The sequence below is a fragment of the Amphiura filiformis genome, chromosome 17, assembly GCF_039555335.1.
Source record: "Amphiura filiformis chromosome 17, Afil_fr2py, whole genome shotgun sequence".
NCBI classification, from domain to species: domain Eukaryota; kingdom Metazoa; phylum Echinodermata; class Ophiuroidea; order Amphilepidida; family Amphiuridae; genus Amphiura; species Amphiura filiformis.
In genome coordinates this window covers 16,521,838-16,545,085 of record NC_092644.1, presented here as the reverse complement: position 1 = coordinate 16,545,085, position 23,248 = coordinate 16,521,838, and the positions used below count along the sequence as shown (strand labels likewise).

At 37.5% G+C, this 23,248-nt stretch overlaps 1 protein-coding gene across 1 annotated transcript in view; it reads left to right on the top strand.

The window, feature by feature from the left end:
* The window catches only part of LOC140137371 (glomulin-like), a 44,954-nt gene that overhangs the window by 1,232 nt on the left and 20,474 nt on the right, over positions 1-23,248 (top strand). Inside the window, exons 2-7 of the mRNA XM_072159011.1 lie at positions 14,833-14,958; positions 15,698-15,821; positions 16,631-16,726; positions 18,683-18,930; positions 19,393-19,436; positions 20,256-20,388. Of these exons, the coding sequence (XP_072015112.1) occupies positions 14,833-14,958; positions 15,698-15,821; positions 16,631-16,726; positions 18,683-18,930; positions 19,393-19,436; positions 20,256-20,388 (771 nt within the window). The remainder of the gene's footprint in view (positions 1-14,832; positions 14,959-15,697; positions 15,822-16,630; positions 16,727-18,682; positions 18,931-19,392; positions 19,437-20,255; positions 20,389-23,248) is intronic.

The window sequence follows — 23,248 nt, the reverse complement described above, 5'->3', positions numbered from 1 at the left end:
ATTGGTTGTGCGCATTAACTAGCCTCCAGCACAAATCCTGTGCACACGATCAGGTTGGATGGGCGGTTTACGCCTAGTTTACACAATAGGAACTGCGATGCATCCTAAACTGGATCGTTTCCGTGTATTCGCATTGCATGGTGGGTAATCGCCTGCCAGTTTGCGTACCTCCACGTTCACAACGGTTTAAAATCAACACACGTAAATCCATATAAAAATTAACATGGACACAAAATTGACATAGCTTATGTAATTCAAATAATAAAATAATAAAATGTAATATTATCATGATAGATGCACGTTTTATTAAAACTTGAAAAGATTATTAAGTCTAATAATTTGTTTGTGTTAGCTTGCACGAGTCACAAAATGGCGACCCATCACACATTTTCTGCATGTGCTGACATTAGTAACTCATAGTGACTGTCCTCAAACTAGCGCCAGTGTGTCTCAGGCCTGATAACGACCCCAGGTAATTTTATGCAGAAAGTTTTCTTGCGAACAGCTGCAGGTGACAATTAAACAATGAACACGGCTTGTTTATGTACATGCGTGGGGAGGCTTGTACGTCAGCTGACGTGTTTTGGACATGTTCCGGCGTAAAAAAGTGTCGTTTTTCTTCATGAAAAATACCAGCGATGACCAGTTTTTTGTGGGCTATTTGATTTACAGGTATGTCGGTTCGTCATAGGGTAGAAATGATAGCTGTACAATTTGTATAACATACAGTTTAACATAGGCCTAAACATTTATGGGCACAAATCGACCTTCCGTATTATGCACAAGTATGTGGAAGTGGCAGGCATACATTACGTATTCAACACAAAGCTTTTGTGAGGATTAGTGAGAGGATAAGAAATTGACAGTGGAGGATACGAAGGACACGCCGATTGTTAGTTGTCAATCATGAATTGCCGCAACGTATTAATATTTTACTGCATGGCATTCCGCAAACACCAAGACAAATTATGCCGTATTTTTCCAAAGATCATCTCATATGAAGTAAGCTGAATGCGATCTGTACTTTTGTAACATTCCGATCGCTTTTGATCACCTATTATCGGCGAATTTGCTTGAAAACATGTGAGTTCATGTTGTGTAAACATAATTAGCATAGACACAAATGAAATTACGATGCAATACAATGCAATTTGAATGCGCAGCAGATCTATAGAAATAATGTTGCCCGGTTTTATGCAGAATTAGACCCTGTCTGGGCTACAAGGCGGTAGACGAAGCACATTCTCCCACTGTTCTCGCTGACTATAATAAGAGGGATTATTATTATGACTCAATCACCCTATCGAATTATCGATGTACTTATAGGCCTACTACAGTGACACTGCCGTCCTGCTGCTGTTGCTTCACATACATGCGTGTATTTATAATTATTTTATATTATTTTAATAATACTTTATAGGTATCACAGGGAAACCTCGTTTAACACATTTGTTAGTCAGTCAAAATGGCCTAAACCGGCAATACAAATTTACATTGAAATTAAAAAGAAGCTTTTTAAGAAGGAAACCTTCATAAATATGTTGTCTATACTTCACTTGACCCAAATATATGATTTTCTTTGGTGATGAGAGACTACTCACATGGAATTTCAGAGAGATTTTGATAGCAGTTCCATTAAAAAAGGTGCTATCGTCATGAGACTAAGATCTAGAAACACCCCGTAATGCTGTTCTAGGGAATTTTGCTAGGAGAATCTTTTTGATGAAAGTCAATCTTTGACAAGATGTAACTTTGCTACGGAAAGTGCTATGACAAAAAGGTTTTCAGCACGTTGGCTTTCTATACTCAAGGGCTTTAATTTGATATATAAAATGATGCAGTTTGATGGCAAATTTGAATTCACCTGGCATACCTATACTTTATTAAAACATTTTATCAAATTATAACTGATTGAGTCTCGAGTTATTTTAATAAAAGTTATTAAAAGTCCGTTTGTTTGTTTATTTATTTATTTTTATTTGGTTTTTTTTTCTTGGCTTTCTTTCTTTCTTTTTTAAAATAAAAGTTATTAAAAGTCCGTTTGTTTATTTATTTATTTATTTATTTTTATTTGGGTTTTTTTCTTGGCTTTCTTTCTTTCTTTTATTTAATAAAAGTTATTAAAAGTCCGTTTGTTTATTTATTTATTTATTTATTTATTTTTATTTGCTTTTTTTTAAACATTGATACATAGCACATGCTCCGTTGGACACATAGAGCACATGCTCCGTGCAGCGACACTACTACGATTATTGATCAACAACCGCAGGATCGATTGGGAGATTATAATCCAACGAGAACAGTGGGAGAATGTGCTTCATTTACCGCCTTGTCCTAGACAATAGGCTATGCTAATTGTAACTAAAATGTAAGCAGTAAGCTTATCAGTTACAAGCATGTCAAAAAGTGGGGAAAGTTAATTCAATAGATCGAGAGCGCATTCATTAATCTCTACCATTCAAACCTCAATCACAAACATGACAAAACATGACAAATGCATTCAATCAGAGAAGATGTAAGGAAGAGGAGGTTGATCCAGCTATCCTCAAACAAACTATGTGTGAGACCGCTCATTCAAAGTAAATGATGAATCACCCTATTTAGCCGCTTAACAATAGAATACTACAATGGGGTTTGAACCCGGAACGGGTGTGATACACTCAACTACTTTTAGGGATAGGTCAGTGATTGCATGTCATCGTACATGTACCATGCATATCATACATGCAGGCCCTGTCATCCAGTCAGATTTCAGATAAAATATGACTGAAGTTCCATGATAAATTACAATTTTCGTCGCTTGTTATCACTTTCAGCCTCTATCATTTGTGAAATAGAATGTTGTCAATTATCAGAATATCTTTATTAGGTTTACAGGAAATGACCGGAAAATACATAAAAACTTGAAAATAGAAATGATTAACAATCATCACTTCTCTAAAAAATCCTAAAAATTTCTTCTTTAGAAATGTATAATATTAACAAAAAAGGCGGATTTGGGGGGAAATTTTACAACACCTGATTTCTTTCTTGTATTATATCCACATGTGGTATCCCATCCAAGCAGGGGGTCCTTAATACACGCGTTTCATACTTTTCATCAAACTCTCTATAGAAACATTCGAAATATTTCCAATTCTGGAGTGAAAATCGGTCGACCGTGAGCGGTCTCACACATCACATCAAAGGCTACTGCAAGTGGATGTCTAACTACTTGAGAATAAAGGACTTTGAATAGGTGCAATCGGATTACCTACGGGATTATCTCAAGTATATAAATCCGTTAACCCTCCTCTTCCTTACATCTTCTCTGATTCAATTCATGAATCATGACAGAGGCAGAGACAAGCGGCTAGGGGACGCAGGGGTAACCTTGTCAATCAAATACTTCATCTATTGTGTCCAATACTTAATCCGATAAGTGATCGATGTATATCGATAAAAATAGGTTCAAGATCATCAAGTTGCCAGAAAATGTTTAAATGTCGGGTTATATATGGTCATTTTCACGGTAAAGGGTGTAACTTTGGATTTTTAACATTTTAATCCGTAGTGTTCTAATAAAGCCACAGAATTCCATAATTTTTGGCCACATAAGTCATCTAGTTAGCAGCTACCTTGGGTAGCATAATCAGCTTTGGGAGTTACTGCTCAGTTTTAGCAGGCTTAAATGTACTTAATATTGCCATTTTGAAAAACTATAAAAAACAGTAACATTTTTGTAAAACCCTGTGTTTTCTTCAGTTAGTTCATGGATAATTTTTCTTATCCTGAAAGTACAGTCATATGTTCAGTAAACACTGCCACATTAGATTTAATTGTGAACGGCCCTGTATTTTTGAGAACCGGACTTCGATATTTGTCGCTTCGAGGCTTCATTTTCCGTTAACAATTGTTAACAAACTTTGTGGGTGTAGCTTTGGTTCATAATTCTTGGTTATTTCTTCACTTCTTCTTGATTTATAACAGTTGTTATCTTAACTTGAAATGGGTAACAAAAATTAGCCGATTTGCAAGCTTTTAAAATTTTTATAAAATCTTGACTTCAAATAGCCATTTTTCCGTTAACTTTTTTGAAGCCTCCGAAACAAACTGTTCAGCTAGCTTGTGCAAATATAAATAAAAGAGCTCATCCAATCTATTTATCAAAATGTAGCAAAGTAGATCCTCAAGTCACATGTTTTTAAATCGTGGAGATATATATCACCGTTTGAAAATGGGACCCAATACAAACTTTCCGTTAACAATTGAAGCCTCCGAAACAAATGAAGCCTCCGAAACAACAGTAAACTTAATTATCATCTATGCATATCTAAATTGGTGTGTTTCATAATGATATCTGCATTGTAATTATTACTTGATATGTGCAGAATGTCATAAATTTAAAAAAAATTGACATTATGGTTAATGTTTGAAAAATATACTGATACCTTAAAAAGCCTGTTTCGAGGCTTCACAAAAAAACACCATACTTAACAAATGGGTGAAAAAATTAATGTGTGATAAATCTACAATATCTGCCGCATAGAATCATTGATTCAATACACACAAGAAAATAACAGCTTAGATGATCCCAACACTGTTGTTTTCAAAAAACTACTTCTGCAATGTTTAACAATTGTTAACATGAAGCCTCCGAAACAAAAAAAAATGACTTGCTGTGATAATTTAATTTTTGTCACAACTGAAATTCAATACTTAGAAGCAAAGCATGAAAATTGGTAATTGTGATATTTTTTACCTATTTTTTATGTCAACTTGTAGTAGTTAGCTAAATATTTTACTTTTATGATCACCTGTGTTGTTAACTGAAGCCTCCGAAACACAAATCGCTTGAATTGCCAATTCTAAAAAATAACTCCAATTTCTGTGAAACTTGGCTGGGAGGTTCCTTTCATCAAGTAGTATTTGTACATGAAGTTAGACATTAAAATTATTTTAGGAACCCAATTAAAACTTAAAAAATATGTTTAAGGTTTGGAAATTTCCATTGTAAATGACACTTGATGTTAAAAATTTTCAAAACTGCAATTACAAACATAGCAAAACATGGTATAAAATTTAACTTATATCTGTTGACTTACTTTGGAATGGAATTTCACATGTATTCCAGCTTTCATGTCAAAATTTTCTGAGGTTATGTAAAATACATTTTTTCTTAGATTTTAACCAAAATGTTATGCAAATGTCAAATTTTTATTAGAAATCAAAAGGTTTAAGCCTTGAAACATTATTTTACTTGAATTTAAGTTGCTTCTATGCATGATTTCAGTAAACAGAAACATATTTAAGTGGTTTGAACTTTTGACCCTAAAAATCAAAAGTTACACCTTTACCGTGAAAATGACCATATATAAGTTAAAGGTATATATAAGGGAATAAAACTTTTTCATTACATTCAAAAAAAAATTTGATAATTTATTGCAAATATTCTCAAACATATCATTATTTAAATGGTGACAAAATATTTGGCAAAAAATGTTTGCAGAAAATATTTTTCAAGAACATTTTGAAATCATTTAAAAATATTTTTGTAGTGTGTTTCCATACAAAACGTTTTAAAATGTTTTCATGAAATTTATTTTGTTATAATATTAAAACGTTTTTACTAAAACCAAAACCCAAAAATATAGGCCTAACCTGTTTAAAACGTTTTAAAAACATGATGATTTTTCATTATTATTATCGATTTTTATTTCGTTTCAAATTGTAATATTTTAAACTTTTATTCCATGCAAGACTTGTGTGCGCACACGTGAAACTTGGTCAATTTCGCATGTAGTGGTCCTCTAACCGGATAATTGCCTATCGATTGGGTTGATCATGGATTGGTGATGTCATAAGCTTAACTTTGGTGGACAATAGAATAACCAATGATTGACAAGGTTACCCCTGCGTCCCCTAGCCGCTTGTAGGCAGAGCCTAGCCAGTAACCCAGTTGTAGTCTACCCTGAGTAAGGATAAACACTTGTGCTGAACGTCAAATTGGTCACTTATCGCTCACTGTTCAAAATGTGACATCTACACAAATTACAGTCCCCGAAATGGTCTACTTTTTAGCCGACCTCAATTCCGAAACATTTAAGTGATAGTTAAAAATGCGATCCCGAACCCTTTGGTTACCTTTGGACGAATTTGTAGAAATCTCAGCGGCGTCTCCGTGTCTGAAATTCCCCGGTACAAACATCGAAAATGTCGCATTTCTCAGTCCCGGTGATGATACTATATCCGCATCGCTGTTTTCATACATATGCATATCTCTGACCCCTGGCCCTGTAAGGTCAAAAACGTGGCGTTGATTTGAACCAATCCGATCCACCGATTGTGACCACATGGTCGGTTTCATGAATATTTAATAAGCAGCTTGATACTGATGTCATATCTGAGGTGACCAGGAGGCAGGAGATACCATTTTGGTCAACTGAACTCGTCACTCCCAAGTATTTGATGGACGTTTGAGCTTTGATAGTTTGATTATTGTAGGAAATCTGAAAATCACCGACCTTGCCCAATTTTGATCTGGTCCCAAATAGAATACACTCAGTTTTTTCCCACATGAAGAGACAACTTGTTATTGATCAACCAGTTATTGCAAATCAGAACTCAGGCTTTGAGAAATGACCTCAGGGTCCTTATGGGATGAAATGATGACACTATCATCGGCGTACAAAAGAAGCTTATTGTGCACCGATGTTTCCATGTCATTGCTATAGCAGAGATAAAGCAATGGTCCCAGCAAACTCCCCTGTGGAACACCACAGGAGAGCTGCCTAAGACTGGAATTAATACCATCGATGCACACAAGCTGCTGCCTGTTTGATAAATAAGAAATGAACCAAGTGGGGTCAATTCCCATAGCCTGAAGTTTCTTACACAGGATACGATGAATCATGATTAACGCTATCGAACGCTTTTTGTACGTCCAGCAATAGCATCCCTACTATTTTTCCCTCAGAAATTTGAGACCTAACAAAATCAGTCAAGTAAATTAGACAAGATTCGGTTGAGTACCCTGAGCGAAAACCAGATTGCTATTGATATAATAAATTTGCTGAACAGAGATATTCTTCAACTTGGACGTAAACACTTTTTTCAAGGATTTTGGAAACACAACTCAATATGCTCACTGGACGATAATTCCCTACATCAAGCCTGCTTTTCTTTTTAAACAAAGGGATGATCTTGGCAGACTTCAATCGTCCGGAAAAGTACCCGAGATTAGGTTGACAATATGAGTAATTAAAGGAGTGAGTTGGTAAGCCCCATCTTTCAGGAATTTAGGAGCAATATCATCTAGCCCGGCTCCTTTGTGCATATTAAGACTAGATAACTCTTTGTAAACACATTCCTCACTAACTGGCTAAGAACACAGCTATTGGGGATAACACCTTTACTCCTGTAAAACTCAATGAAAGAGTCGGGCACATTTGAAAATACTATTTGAAAATACTATTGGAATACTATTTGGAAAATAGTAAATCCTGTTTCTCCTGCTCCTGTGCTTATAAAATCCTAGTGAACCAGGAGCAATGTTCAAAAACAAATTGCTCCTTGTTACAAGCCGACGACTTACAAGCCGACGACGAATGTCGGCTTGTTCTGTCTCTTCTCAATTCTTCTTTCTTTACCTAGCCGGGACACCGGCTAGGTCTTGTGATGCTATCGGATCTTTCTTCTTCTTTCTTCTTCTGGCAACAAATTTCAAAATGTTTCTTCTCTTACATGTTACATCCTACAATGACGTCACTTGCACATATGCATCGGCTATATCCAGTGTCTATAGGGTGTTCACAGATTTGGGGTCAAAGGTCATTAAGGGTCATTTCGGTATAAAACCAAATATGTTCAAAATGCTTCTTCTTATACAAATTACATGTGATGGTAACATGCTTAGGACATGTGACTTGACTTTGAACGGTGTCTATAGGGTGTTCACAGATAAGGGGTCAAAGGTCATTAAAGGGGTCATTTCCGGTCTGAAAGCTAAAAATATTCAAAAAATCACTGTTTTTACAAAATACATAGCAGAGTGTTGTCATTAGCACACACGCATTGCTACTAACCAGGGTCTTTGGGGTGTCTACAGTTTCGGGGTCAAAGGTCATTAAGGGGTCGCTTCCGGTCAAAAACCAAAAATCGTCAAATATGTTCATTTTTTTTTTATCTCAAAACTTAACCAGACCAGAGTGACATAAACTTCATATATGCATTAGTGTTACTCGATGTATGCACGGTATTTTTATTAGTTTGGTCAAAGGTCATTTAGACGTCATTTCCGGTTTGAAGCTAAATAACTTCAAGAATTTTTATCTCCATAACTAAGCATAGTAGATTTTTAAAATTTAAATTGTAACAATGCATTTTCTCGGTGTAGATGAGGTTTTTTTTATATTGGGGTCAAAGGTCATTAAGAAGGTCAAAACATCAAATTTGCAAAAAAATGTTTAAAATTACGGAAAAGTAGCTGTATCTCAGCCTATGGAAGACGGATAAAGCCCCTACATGCTACAGTGATGCACCATTAATGGTGTGAAATGTCCATAATATCAATCACTGACATCAAATAATAGCCGGTCAAAGGTCAAACTTTAAGACTGGCATTTCCGGCCCCGGCTAGGTCCAGATCTGTAGCCAGATCTAGTTCTTCTTTCTTTCTTTCTTTCTTCTGGCAACCGCAATCAACTGCATGTAGCTCTGCAAGGGCTTGACAGATTTCAACCAACGTTGACCCAAATGTCCATTGGGCTAGGCCAAACCTTCCATTTGACTTTGACCTCGCTGTGACCTTTGACCTAGCTATAATGGTCAAAAATGTGATTTCACAAAAATGCTACTCCTTCCACAAATTACATGCAATGATCATGTGACTCATGCATATGAATCAACATGTGGCAGTGCTTAAAACTTCCTAAAAAGATTGAGGTCAAAGGTCATTAAGGGGTCATTTCCGGTGAAAGTCTGAAAAATTTGTAAAAAATATTCAAAAAATCACTGTCTTTACAAATTATATAGCAGAGAGTCGCCATTAGCACACATGCATTGCTACTAGCCAGGGTCTTTAGGATGCCTACAGTTTTGGGCTCAAAGGTCATTAAGGGGTTACTTCGGTCAAAAACGAAAATTATCAAAAATGTTTAAAAAAATTTTATCTCAAAATGTAAACAGACCAGAATAATATAACCAACATACATGAATAAGTGTTCCCTGATGTATGCATGGTATTTTTAATTTGGGGGTCAAAGGTAATTAAGGGGTCACTTCTTGTTTTTAGCTGAATAACTTCAAGAATTTTTATCTTGAGAACTAAACATGTTAGAATGTTTTAATTAAAATTGGAACAATGCATTTTGTCGGTGTATACAAGGTTTTTTTTTCATTGAGGTCAAAGGTCATTAAGGGGTCAAAATGTCAATCAAAATTTTCAAAAATCAAAATCCATGTATAAGTTCCGATTAAGCTGAAATTCACCAGGAATATTTCTTATGACCTCCTAAGCACAATGCAAGAGCAGTTGACCCCATCCGTAATCCAGGGGTCAAGTTATAGGGGTCAAATTGCGGCTTGTATCAGCGTCTGTTGACTCTAGTTACAAGCCGACGACGAATGTCGGCTTGTTCTGTCTCTTCTCAATTCTTTCTTCTTCTTCTTCTTCTGGCAACCTCGTGACATTTTGCGTGACTTGCCACGTTTCGCCCCAACTCTCTTATGCTTCGACAGATTTCAACCATACTTGAGCCAAATGACCACTGGACTAGGCCAAACCTTCCATTTGACTTTGACCTTGCTGTGACCTTTGACCTAGCTATAACGGTCAAAAATGTGATTTCACAAAAAATGCTACTCCTTCCACAAATTTCATGCGATGAGAACATGGTTATATCATGTGACTCGACTTTAGTCGGTGTCTATAGGGTGTGCTCAGATAAGGGGTCAAAGGTCATTAAGGGGTCATTTCCGGTCAAAGTCTAAAAAATATTCAAAAAATCACTGTCTTTACAAATTACATAGCAGAGAGTCGCCATTAGCACACATGGATCGCTACTAGCCAGGGTCTCTAGGATGCCTACAGTTTTGGGGTCAAAGGTCATTAAGGGGTCACTTCCGGTCAAAAACCAAAATTATCAAAAATGTTCAAAAAAATTTTATCTCAAAAGATAAACAGACCAGAATAATATAACCATCATACATGAATCAGTGTTCCCTGATGTATGCATGGTATTTTTATTTTGGGGGTCAGAGGTCATTAAGGGGTCACTTCCTGTTTTTAGCTGAATAACTTCAAGAATTTTTATCTCCAGAACTAAACATGTTAAAATTTTTTAATTAAAATTAGAACAATGCATTTTGTCGGTGTACATAGGGTTTTTTTTCCATTGAGGTCAAAGGTCATTAAGGGGGTCAAAAGGTCAATCAAAAATTTAAAAAAATCAAAATCCATGTATAAGTTCCGATTAAGCTGAAATTGACCAGGAATATTTCTTATGACATCCTAAGCACAATGCAAGAGCAGTTGACCCCATCCGTGACCCAGGGGTCAAATTGCGGCTTGTATTCAGCGTCTGTTGACTCTAGTTACCTAGCTGGGGGTTTACACCCCCAGCTAGGTACTGTAATGCTCTCGATTCTTCTTTCTTCTTCTTCTTCTGGCAACAAACTTCGAAATGCTTCTCCTCCTACATGTTACGCCCTACAATTACGTAACTTGCACATATGTACCGCCTATATCCAGTGCCCATATGGTGCAAACAGAATTGGGATCAAAGGTCATTAAAGGGGCATTTTCGGTATATAACCAAATATCTTTAAAATGCTTCTTCTGCCACATATTACATAGCACAATGACGTCACTTACACATGTGCATCGGCTTTACCCAGTGCCCATACCTTGCACACAGAATTGGGGTCAAAGGTCATTAAGGGGGTAAAATGTTACAATTGCACTATCTGGACATCTGTAAGGAGTATGGGGCTCAAACTCGATACAATAAATCTCATGACCAGGGGAACATTTTGCGGGGGTCAGGTCAAAGGTCATGCAGAGGTCAAATTTTAGAAACGCATTTCCTGGACATCTGTAAGGGGTACGGGCTCAAACTTGGTGACAACAAACTTAATGATCAGGGGAACATGTTGGAACACTTTGCAGGGGTCAGGTCAAAGGTTATCTGGGGTCAAATCTTTATAACTTCATTTTCTGGATATCTGCAAGGGGTATGGGGCTCAAACTCAGTGACAACAAATCTCATGACCAGGGAACATTTTGCAGGGGTCAGGTCAAAGGTCATGTAGAGGTCAAATTTTCTAAATGCATTTTCTGGACATCTGTTAGGTGTACGGGACTCAAACTCCACAACAACAAACTTAATGTCAAAGGTCATCTGGGGTCAAATCAGAATTTCATTTTCTGGATATCTGTAAGAGGTACAGGGCTCAAACATGGTGACAACAAACCTCAAGACCAGGGAACATTATGGAACATCATGCATAGGTCAGGTCAAAAGGTCATCTGGGGTCAAATCTTAGAATTGAATTTTTGGACATCTGTTAGAGTACGGGACTCAAACTCGGTGAAAACAAACCCCGTGACCAGGGAGCATTTTTGGAACATTTTGTAGGGGTCAGATACCTCCACAACACCAACATGCCCCAGCTAGGTTTGTGGTCTATGACCACCATTTGCCACTAGTTTCTTTTTACCTAGCTGGGGGGTTTTCAACCCCCCGAGCTAGGTACTGTTTTGCTATCCGATTCTTCTTTCTTCTTCTTCTTCTGGCAACAAATTTCAAAATGCTTCTCCTCCTACATGTTACACCCTACAATTACGTAACTTGCACATATGTATCGGCTATATCCAGTGCCCATAGGGTGCAAACAGAATTGGGATCAAAGGTCATTAAAGGGGCATTTTTGGTATATAGCCAAATACCTTCAAAATGCTTCTTCTGCCACATATTACATAGCACAATGACGTCACTTACACATGTGCATCGGCTTTACCCAGTGCCCATCACTTGCACACAGAATTGGGGTCAAAGGTCATTAAGGGCGTAAAATCTTACAATTGCATTATCTGGACATCTGTAAGGGGTATGTGGCTTAAACTCAGTGACAACAAATCTCATGACCAGGGGAACATTTTGCAGGGGTCAGGTCAAAGGTCATGCAGAGGTCAAATTTTAGAAATACATTTCATGGACATCTGTAAGTGGTTCGGGGTTCAAACTTGGTGACAACAAACTTATGATCTGGGAAACATTTTGGAACACTTTGCAGGGGTCAGGTCAAAGGTTATCTGGGGTCAAATCTTATAATTTCATTTTCTGGATATCTGTAAGGGGTATGGGGCTCAAACTCAGTGACAAGAAATCTCATGACCAGGGGAACATTTGCAGGAGTCAGGTCAAAGGTCATACAGAGGTCAAATCTTAGAAACATATTTTCTGGACATCTGTAAGGGGTACGGGCTCAAACTCGGTGATAACAAACTTGATGACCAGGGGAACATTTTTGCCACATATTGCAGGGGTCAGGTCAAAGGTCATCTGGGGTCAATCTTAAAATTGCATTTTCTGGACATCTGTAAGGAGTACGGGACTCAGACACAGTGACAACAAACCTCATGACCAGGGGAACAATTTTGGAACATTTTGTAGGGGTCAAAAACCTCCACAACACCAACATGCCCAGCTAGGTTTGTGGTCTATGACCACCATTTGCCACTAGTTCTTCTTTCTTTCTTTACCTAGCCGGGACACCGGCTAGGTCTTGTGATGCTATCGGATCTTTCTTCTTCTTTCTTTCTTTCTTTCTTCTGGCAACAAATTTCAAAATGCTTCTTCTCCTACATGTTACATCCTACAATGACGTCACTTGCACATATGCATCGGCTATATCCAGTGTCTATAGGATATTCACAAATTTGGGGTCAAGGTCATTAAGGGGTCATTTCCGGTATAAAACCAAATATCTTCAAAATGCTTCTTCTGCCACAGATAACATAGTACGATGATGTCACTTACACATATGCATCGGCTATATCCAGTGCCTATAAATTATTCACAGAATTTGGGTCAAAGGTCATTAAGGGGGTCATTTCCGGTCTGAAAGCTAAAAATATTCAAAAAATCACTGTTTTTACAAATTACATAGCAGAGTATTGTCATTAGCACACATGCATTGCTACTAACCAGGGTCTTTGGGGTGTCTACAGTTTTGGGGTCAAAGGTCATTAAGGGTCGCTTCCGTCAAAAACCAAAAATCATCAAATATGTTCATTTTTTAAATCTCAAAACGTAACCAGACCAGAGTGACATAAACTTCATATATGCATTAGTGTTACCCGATGTATGCACGGTATTTTTATTTTTTTGGTTAAAGGTCCTTTAGACGTCATTTCCGGTTTTAAGGTAAATAACTTCAAGAATTTTTATCTCCATAACTAAGCATAGTAGATTTTTTAAATTTAAACTGTAACAATGCATTTTAGCGGTGTATATGAGGTTTTTTTTGTATTGGGGTCAAAGGTCATTAAGGAGGTCAAAACGTCAAATTTGCAAAAAATGTTTAAAATTACGGAAAAGTAGCTGTATCTCAGCCTATGGAAGACGGATAAAGCCCCTACATGCTACAGTGATGCATCATTAATGGTGTGAGATGTCCATAATAGCCGGACAAAGGTCAAACTTAAGTTAAGACTGGCATTTCCGGCCCGGCTAGGTCCAGATCTGCGACCAGATCTAGTCTCTTCTTTCTCCTGGCAACCGCAATCAACTGCATGTAGCTCCGCAAGAGGATTGACAGATTTCAACCAAAGTTGACCCAAATGACCACTGGGCTAGGCCAAACCTTCCATTTGACTTTGACCTCGCTGTGACCTTTGACCTAGCTATAATGGTCAAAAATGTGATTTCACAAAAAAATGCTACTCCTTCCACAAATTACATGCAATGATCATGTGACTCATGCATATGAATCAACATGTGGCAGTGCTTAAAACTTCCTAAAAAGACTTGAGGTCAAATGTCATTAAGGGGTCATTTCCGGTGAAAGTCTGAAAAATTTTAAAAATATTCAAAAAATCACTGTCTTTACAAATTATATAGCAGAGAGTCGACATTAGCACACATGCATTGCTACTAGCCAGGGTCTTTAGGATGCCTACAGTTTTGGGCTCAAAGGTCATTAAGGGGTTACTTCCGTCAAAAAGCGAAAATTATCAAAAATGTTTAAAAATTTTTATCTCAAAATGTAAACAGACCAGAATAATATAACCAACATACATGAATAAGTGTTCCCTGATGTATGCATGGTATTTTTATTTTGGGGTCAAAGGTCATTAAGGGGTCACTTCCTGTTTTTAGCTGAATAACTTCAAGAATTTTTATCTCAAGAACTAAACATGTTAGAATTTTTAATTAAAATTGGAACAATGCATTTTGTCGGTGTACACAAGGTTTTTTTTTTCATTGAGGTCAAAGGTCATTAAGGGGTCAAAAGGTCAATCAAAATTTTCAAAAATCAAAATCCATGTATAAGTTCCGATTAAGCTCAAATTCACCAGGAATATTTCTTATGACCTCCTAAGCACAATGCAAGAGCAGTTGACCCCATCCGTAACCCAGGGGTCAAGTTATAGGGGTCAAATTGCGGCTTGTATCAGCGTCTGTTGACTCTAGTTCCAGTCTGCTTCTTTCCAGGCTTGGATTCAATATTTAATAAAGATTGTTTTTTTTTTTTTTTTGTAACACTTGTATAAATATATGTTCTATGCTATTGCAAGTGCTTATTCTTATACATTATTATTCATTTCTTATTTGTACACTTTTCCTTCAGATGGGACGATCAGCATCACAACTGAAGCATGCAGACACTGGTGTTTTTATCACTGCAGCCCAAACGGGACTTGAAAATGGAGAAGCAGCTTTATTACAAGAAATCATCTGCTCAGATTTGTATAAGGTATAGAAAACAGGCTTAAAAATGGGTTTTGTGTAAGGCTGAGATTTTTGGGTCAATTTGTGCTTGGGTACCCATGTAATTTAAGGGCGGGTATCCGGATACCAGAGTGACAAGTATCGCTAGGGATCAAGTCAAAGTGGAGTGCGAAATAAGCTCTTAATTTCGTTTTGAATAGTCTCCAAACAGTTGTGTGTGTAACAATGATATTTATTGAAAATATATTAAACTATAGCTTTAATATTGAACAGAACTCTAGCCTCTTGTAAATGGATTTTGTGGCTAGGGACCAAGTTTGTCATGAAATCATTGGTGCCATTGAACTATTCAGGCAAAGTTTTCATGCAAACTAGGACAGGGCAAGGCTTGTAAAATATATTAAGTAATGATTCTCGGATAACTTGCACCAAAAATTCCAACTCGGATATATGTGACCTGCTCCCACGAAATCAGTGTAAAGTCGCAAGTGGGTAGTTTTGAAACCCCTAACTACTGAATTACTGTTCTTTGTTTGATGCACATTACACCTGCCGTACATGCCAGAAGTATGTCCTTTGTGAATAGGGCACATCTTCAACATGCACAAGAGGGCATTAAAGGACATACTACTGGCCTGTACATATGTGTGCATCAAACAAAGAATATCAACTCAGCAGCCAGGAGGTCTCAAACTACATGTGCCACTTTGCTCATTTTGTGGGATTAGGCCACATATTATACTCTTTGTTTGTTTTTCTTGTAGGGTTTGGCAGAGATATTAGGCTGGGATCTTCTTCCAGTCCTAAGCCCACATCTGACTACATCCGAGAAGAATGATGAGGTCTACATCAATTGTGTCAAGATTGTTAACAGGCTTGCAGAGGTAGGTTTAATTTAGCTTGGTATAATAAGACCCTATCTATATAGTGCAATTTTCATCCCCATAAATCCTGTGTCACTCTTTAAGTGGCAGAGAGAAGAGAATGGGAATAAAATATTTTGACTGCTCACTGCAGTTAAGTGCAATTTACCCACTTCTGGCACTGAGCAGTTGATTTGTAATTGTTGAAAAAAACCCACCAAAACTGGGAAATTATGACCTGAAGGCTCCGACTCGCCTGAAGGATAATGATTGAGCTGTTTCATCTGTTACATGTTAAAAGAATTTTTTTGTTTTAATTCCAAAAACTAGTGCTGTATTTCTCCATTATCTGAGGAGAGACATTTAAAGGAAGTCTCCGGCAACCACAACATTATGCCTGATAAGAATCACATGGTTTTATTTCAAACAAACTCATATTGACCATAAAAACGAATAAAAACAGCCGGCTCTCAACACGCGATATTCAAAATTCCCGCGTCGAAATTGTCTAGTGGAATGATGTCATGGTTACTTGTACTCAATTGTTGTCAGCCTTCATTGTATTACTGGGACGTCATTGCACTGGACAATTTCGGCACCCGGGAATTTTGAATATCGTGTGTTGAGAGACGGCTGTATTATAATTTGTTTTTATGATCAATATGAGTTATTAGTTTCAAATAAAACCACATGATTCGTGCTTGATAATTAATTTTCTATCATATAAGGTATAAATGTTGTGATTGCCGGAGACATTCTTTAAATATATGGATTTCTTTTTGTGTGGTATTTATTCGTATTTATTTATTCTTCATTCTTTGTGTTTACAGGTAGGTAAACCTAAGGAGATGATGCTGGGCTTACTAGAGCAGGTGGATAGGTTCCTGGATGATTCAGTCTACAGGGACTTCTTGAAACCACTACAAACTGGTATGTATGAACAGGGTCTTAGCTCAGATTTGTACACTTCATTTCCCCCTAGATTGCCCTGTCCAAACTTTGACCCTGAAAACATTATAAACCAGACCTCTGTCTCTTCTGGGGTTCAGTTAGTTCAGATAGATATTGCTATAGCCTTGATTTATTAGTCTGGTCTTTTCTTGAGTTCTCAAAACTATTCAAGCATTATTACTTTGAGAATTTAGCATATATGTCACAGGCATTAATTTTGTCTGTCTCCGGAGTAAGCTGCCTGTCTAAAATGATGGGTGGATGGGTGGCTAGCTAATAACACCCTGTGTGTGAACATGCATAATATGTGACAGGATGTGTTCCAACCAGGCTAAGGGGAATAGTTGTGGATATAAAAATAGGGACCGAAAAACTCCAAATAAAAGTACATGGAAATTTGCACTTTGGAACCAAGTATGTTGGGCATGTAATGATTTCAGCAATAGCGCACTAATTGGTTTGGTGTGCAATTGCAAGTTGATGAAGGTAAAATTTCTCAATTTTGAAAATTGCCTCTTTTGGCTTGGGTGGATCAGATAAGGGAAAGAACACCGCTGACCGGATATATTTTGTATCTAGTCAGTGAGTGTGTATTTACGCTTTATATCTAGTCAGAGAGAGCGTAATGCGCAAGCAAGATACACATAATTATACAACGAGGTACGGGCGTGAAGGCAATTCGTGTAACCCGGGCGTGTAAAATGCATGCGATACATAATACGCGGAACAGTCATCTAATTTTTGCTATTTTGCAATAAGTAAAATGTCTAAAAATTTAATTATTTCAATATTTAGAATTTAGAATGAGTGTCATTTAGAATTTAGAATGAGTGCTCAGTGTCATACTGGGTTCAGCCTTTGGCTTCACCCAGTATGACACTTCGCACAAGATAATTTCCCGTACCATATCTCTGTTTCACCTAATAACTAATAATATCACATGTATAAAAAATATTTAGAAGGCCCGATTACTTCTGTTTGAATGGATTTACCACTTTGCTTATCTAACAAAAAAAATGCAACTTCCAAACAAATCGGGAATAAAATATTCAACACATGTTACATTGCAAATACTTCCATAAATACAGAAGTTTCTAAGGATGCAATTCACCAAAGCAACATTGCAAATTAAAGACTTCACTTCATAGTGGCTCTGTGGAAGATTTTGGTTGCAAAATCATGCTAGAAACTGTATTACTATACCTCATAAATATTTATTAGGTAATCCAGACATCTTATTGGTTAATAATGCCAGCGTCCGAGTACGGTATTTTTTGACTACTTCCCGCGCCTGTGCAATTACGCGCACGCGGGAAGTAGTAAAACTTCCGCACTACTACCACACGGTGTCTCGACCCGCGTGTCACCGTTCCTTCACACGTAGCATTATGATACTCAACGGCAATTCTGCAGACGCGTTTATCGTGAAAATGGCGTCTGCTGCAGTTATTTTGCCGAGATTACCGATGGATAATAACACGCGAATTTGACATTTTATGAAACAAAATGCTATTTATGGAATGTTAAAAAGAAAATTAGAATAATATAGGTCAAAATGTAAATTGATTGAACAGAAATCCTCCAATAAAATCAGGTAAGCAAAATATTAAGCTTATTTACCATGCTGGCCGGCACGTTGACTGGTGTGTGTACGTGTGTTGACTTTTGTTTACGATTTTACCGTGAGTGAAAATATTTATGAGGTATAGTAAAACAAATACAACATGTTTTATTTCGGGAAAGTAGTCAAAACTACTGGACCCTTGGTGTTGGATGATTTGACTACTTCCCTCCGCTGACGCGTCGGGAAGTAGTCAAATCATCCAACACCTCGGGACCAGTAGTTTTGACTACTTCCCCTCAAAACATGTTGTATTTGTATATTACTTCATTTCACCATCCACGGATACATGGATATTTTCTTTGTCCCTACAGTTCTCCAGAGAATCGGGATCTCCAAAAATCTGTTCTTCAGTCAGACCCTGGACACACTCTATGCCCATGTAAGAACACTAAAGTTCCCTAAGCAAGAAAGTACTGCCGATCAGGATGAGAAGAGACTGATGGTGCAAGATTCAGATTATCTACGTATCGAGGAGACTATGTCTGCCCTGCTAGAATTTGTGGCTCCATTTGTGTTTCTTATTCAGCAGAGTAGGGAATTGGATGAAGCAAATGACTTGGTAAGTGAAGTTTAGGTTAGAAAAGGAGAAAATTTACTACAGACTAGTGTGCGGGGGGAGTGGTGACATCCCCCTCCATCTACAAGAAGTTACACTTGGTTTCAAAGAAGAATGGCAGTCCCTTGCTCAGATTGACACAAGTGCCCTGTTAATGAGCGACATGCGTGGAGCTCTGTGTTCACTTCAAACACGCCGATCTGCAACGACCAGCGTAATCAGCCAATCGGATTTAATATCGGTCTGTTGTTATGATTGTCAGATGATTGAATCAGCTAATCAGAACCTCACTTCTGTGTTTAAGCTGTGCACAATCTCAAAATGTAAACAACTGTAATTCAGGGGAGTCTGACCCAAATGCCAAGCACATGAGACTTTAACTTACTTTATAAATTAGCAATTGGTCATTAGCAGTGGATAGCATTCATACCGTGACATCTTTGTGTCTGCTTATATATTTAACAGGAAGTAAACCCAGCTGATGGCACAAGAATTGAAATCATGAGATTGTAAGTACTTTGTTTTGGCTAATATAGATTCGTTCATTAACAAATTTCCGTCTCGCTGTTCTTATTTCCCAAGTTGTCCCAATGTTAGCACTTCAGACATTCAATGCAGCGTTACACATAATTCACTTATCCCGATTTTTCACTTATCTGGCCAGTGCTTGATCTTATCATGGCTGAATAAAAGTGCATGAAATATTTGCATGTATGGAAAATGTACGAGTGCAGTTATAAGTGAAATTTTTATGCACGCAAATGTTTTTTTCTTCTTTAAATCCTTTAAGGAATTGTATGAATCCCCTGGGACAAATTCACAAAAATGTTGCAGAAACATGGATACTCTGACTTAATTCGTTCCAAAATGCCAAAATTTGAATGCTACAAAAATATCATGCTTTAAATTACATTGCTCGTTTTGAGAATAATGTCCATATGCGAAGGCGGATGACGCCACCGCTGCCAAACGTAGGTAAAAACAAATCGGGTGCAGCTGAAAACAAGTTGCTTGTTTGTAAACAACTTGGGCGTAATATGGTAAATAAGGGCATGTACACTGGGATTATGCTACTACTGCCAAACATATAGGTAAAAACAAGTTGGGTGCAGCTGAAAACAAACTGCTTGTTTGCAAACAATTTAACTTATAATATGGCAAATATATATACTGGGATTATGCTTCATATCAATGCAACAAGTTGACAGGCAAACCAAACTATTAGCAAGTGCAGTGTCAGGATGACCTGCCGATCGCCCGCCGGCCTATTGTGGCAGTTACAATAATCCTTAACTGACATGTTTTGTATATTTTCCATTGAATTTCAGTTTGTTGGAGTTGTTAGATTATCCATTAGCATTTGTTGAACTCAACGAGATGGAATCTGAATCATCAGCCAGTGGAGATCATGAAACAGAACCTTGGAATTCTGTTTGCAGGTCATGTGCTTTACAGATTATGGTAAATGTTGTAGCATAATACATGGATGCCCACAGACTGTCCTACAGTCTCGGTTCCATCTCTTGGTAAATTTACTAACCCATCTCCTAACCTATACTGGAAGACAGAGATAAAAAGACTAGTTTGCGTCTGACGTCATCCGTCAATCAAACTCGACCACGGTTTGTTTACAAGTGTTAGATGATGTGAGTTGATGAACGCAGCGATAAAAACGGGCACCTTATTGTTAATTTTGCACCTTCAAACATACAAACTATCTCAAAAGTTAGGTCTTTATAGTAGGAAACTTTCTTTTGCGAAGGCACCATGTCAACAATGCCTAGAAATATTGCTTTTTGCCTTGTAAAAGTACGTAGTTTTTCGTCATTTTGTGCTATTCTTTTTCTCCGATCGGCACCAGATAAATTTACCTTCCTTTTACGCGTTATTAACCAATCAAGGATTGTAGGGAATTTGATTGACAGTGACGTCAGATGCAAATTAGTCTTTTTATCTCTGTCTTCAATTATAGACTGTTTGATTTGGTTGGTAAAGGCCCTTCCAAAACTCACCTCACCTGTAAAAATGAATTTCTTATAAATTTAAGGGAAGTGGAAGGGAAACTCGCTACAGATTTGGAGGGTCTGTGTTTGGAGTTGATTAATAATGGTGTAGTCTACATTAACCAGTCGTTTTATGGACCCGATGGAGGGTCTTGGGTACCAATAGAGTTATATAGGAAATTCATGGAATAAAAACAATGTGACAAAACTATGGAAAATAATAGAATTTTGATTTTGGCCAGAAATTTTCCAGAAATCAAATAAAAGTGTCACAGATAAGGTGTAGATTTCAAATGGAGTCACTCATTTTAATTCAGGTAACTCCCTGTTTGAAATTCACACTCCCTGTGTAAAAGATTAAGGTGATGTCTTCCACATGCACAGGGGGTGTATGGATTTCAAACGAATTAACACATTGTGTTAACAGGCAAGTTAGTCAAAGAGTGCACATTGTCACTTAAGATTTATAATGAAAGACAAACTGTACAAGTGGAATTTGTTTGCATGAGTTTCTGCTTTGCTAGTTTTAAACTGCAAATTTTTACATTCATAGTACTGTGGCAAGCAGAGGTATAGATTTTTTTTATCATATTGTTGAAATTCATAGGTCTAATAACTGCATATGTGTATGTTCTTGCAGTTACTTTAAATTGAAAATACAAGTTATAATAAAATGTTTTGCTTTTGTCATGAAATAATAGAGAAAATACAGATGAGAAACTGTGACATATTTAAAATACTTAAGTATAAGTATATGCACTACGTGGAAATCACTGTTCAAGTTGATAGTTTACTAGACAAAACAAAGTCAGCAAAACAGCGGGGACAAGAAGGCAGTTCTTTTTGTTCTTCTCTGGGAATTTGGTTAAAGAAGTGGAATGACCGCTACCTAACAGCCATCATTTCCGTTTCTCTATCATCTACTGATCCTGCTTTGATGTGTACTATCTGATGGTTGGAGGTACAAAAGATAGGCGCGTCAGATGTCAAACATACATCCTGTGAAAAGTGACTCTTTGGCGCAGGAAGATGAACTTGGTCACCTTCTAAAAGGAGTAAAAAGTCAACCCATGAAATGACATGTAAATATAGAAAATGAAAGAGCAAAGTTAGAAACATTTACAAGTGTACCTGGCAACTTTTCTGCTTATTGGTTGCCTGTAGTTTTCAAACCCATTCCATTTAGAAATTCAAGTCAAAATTATTAAACTGGGTGCTCCATCGGAAATCTTTGGGCATGATAACTTCAGCCGCATCCACTACCACCCAGGCGAACATTGCTGAAGCCGGATTCTGGAAAGTCTTATATATCAATGACAAAGGTCTTAACATGAAAGTTTTACCACAGTTGGCAGGCCCAGTTACAGGAGGTTCCTATATTTGCCTCTCCCGTGTTCCAGGAGGTTGTACATTACGCCACTGAAATCTTCCTTCTGAATGTGGTTTCTGGTCAATATTTTGTCAGTCTGTATCACATCACTTCTGGTTGATGATGCGACTCACGGTCGAGTGAAAACAAGTCCTTGGTTAGATTTTTTGTTGATGATTTCTGTCATTGGTGTTGTGTATAGTGAGTGGAATCGAACAAGTTTCTAAGTCTGCAGAGTGGAGGTTACTTACTTGATTTATATAGATATAGTGACAAACTGACAATTAAATTCCATGGTTGAGTGATGGTTTTTCCGAAATTGAATTTGGAGACTAGAAGTAGCCTGTATGTTGGACCGACAGAATATCATTAGCCTGTGCCAACCACGCCCTCCACACCCAGCAACACATTCGGCTTCAGCCGCTCGTTGGAGTATCGTCATTGTCTCTAGACGTGATCTTTGGAGATCGGCTTGCGCTGTCTCCATATCCCAAGCTGTCTGCTTTATTTCATCAACCACTTTCCTATTATGATTGAAGATAAATTCAGAAAGGTCATATTTGTCTTCCATTTCTTGCATATTTGCAAATGCGGGGAGCTCAGTGCTGGTCTTCAGCTCCTTGCAACATCTGTGAGAAAGTTGGTGAGTCTGGTACGTTGATGTTTCTGAGGGGGCTCCAGTGTTCCATCCGGGGGTTGACTTAGACTTTGGCTAGCAGCCAAAGTCCTTGGTGGTAGGGAGTTTGATAGATCTGGTTGTTTTTTTCTATTGGAGAGGTGTATGATGGGATCTTCCTTGCAAACATGAAGTGAAGTAATTGCAATGTCTGTTGGAAAAATTGGCATTAACACCAAATTTGATCCGTAAGTATTCTCATATTGGTAGCTATCTCTGACACATGTCAAGCTTTATATGTGGTAATGGGTCTTTGATTTGATTTGTTCGGGT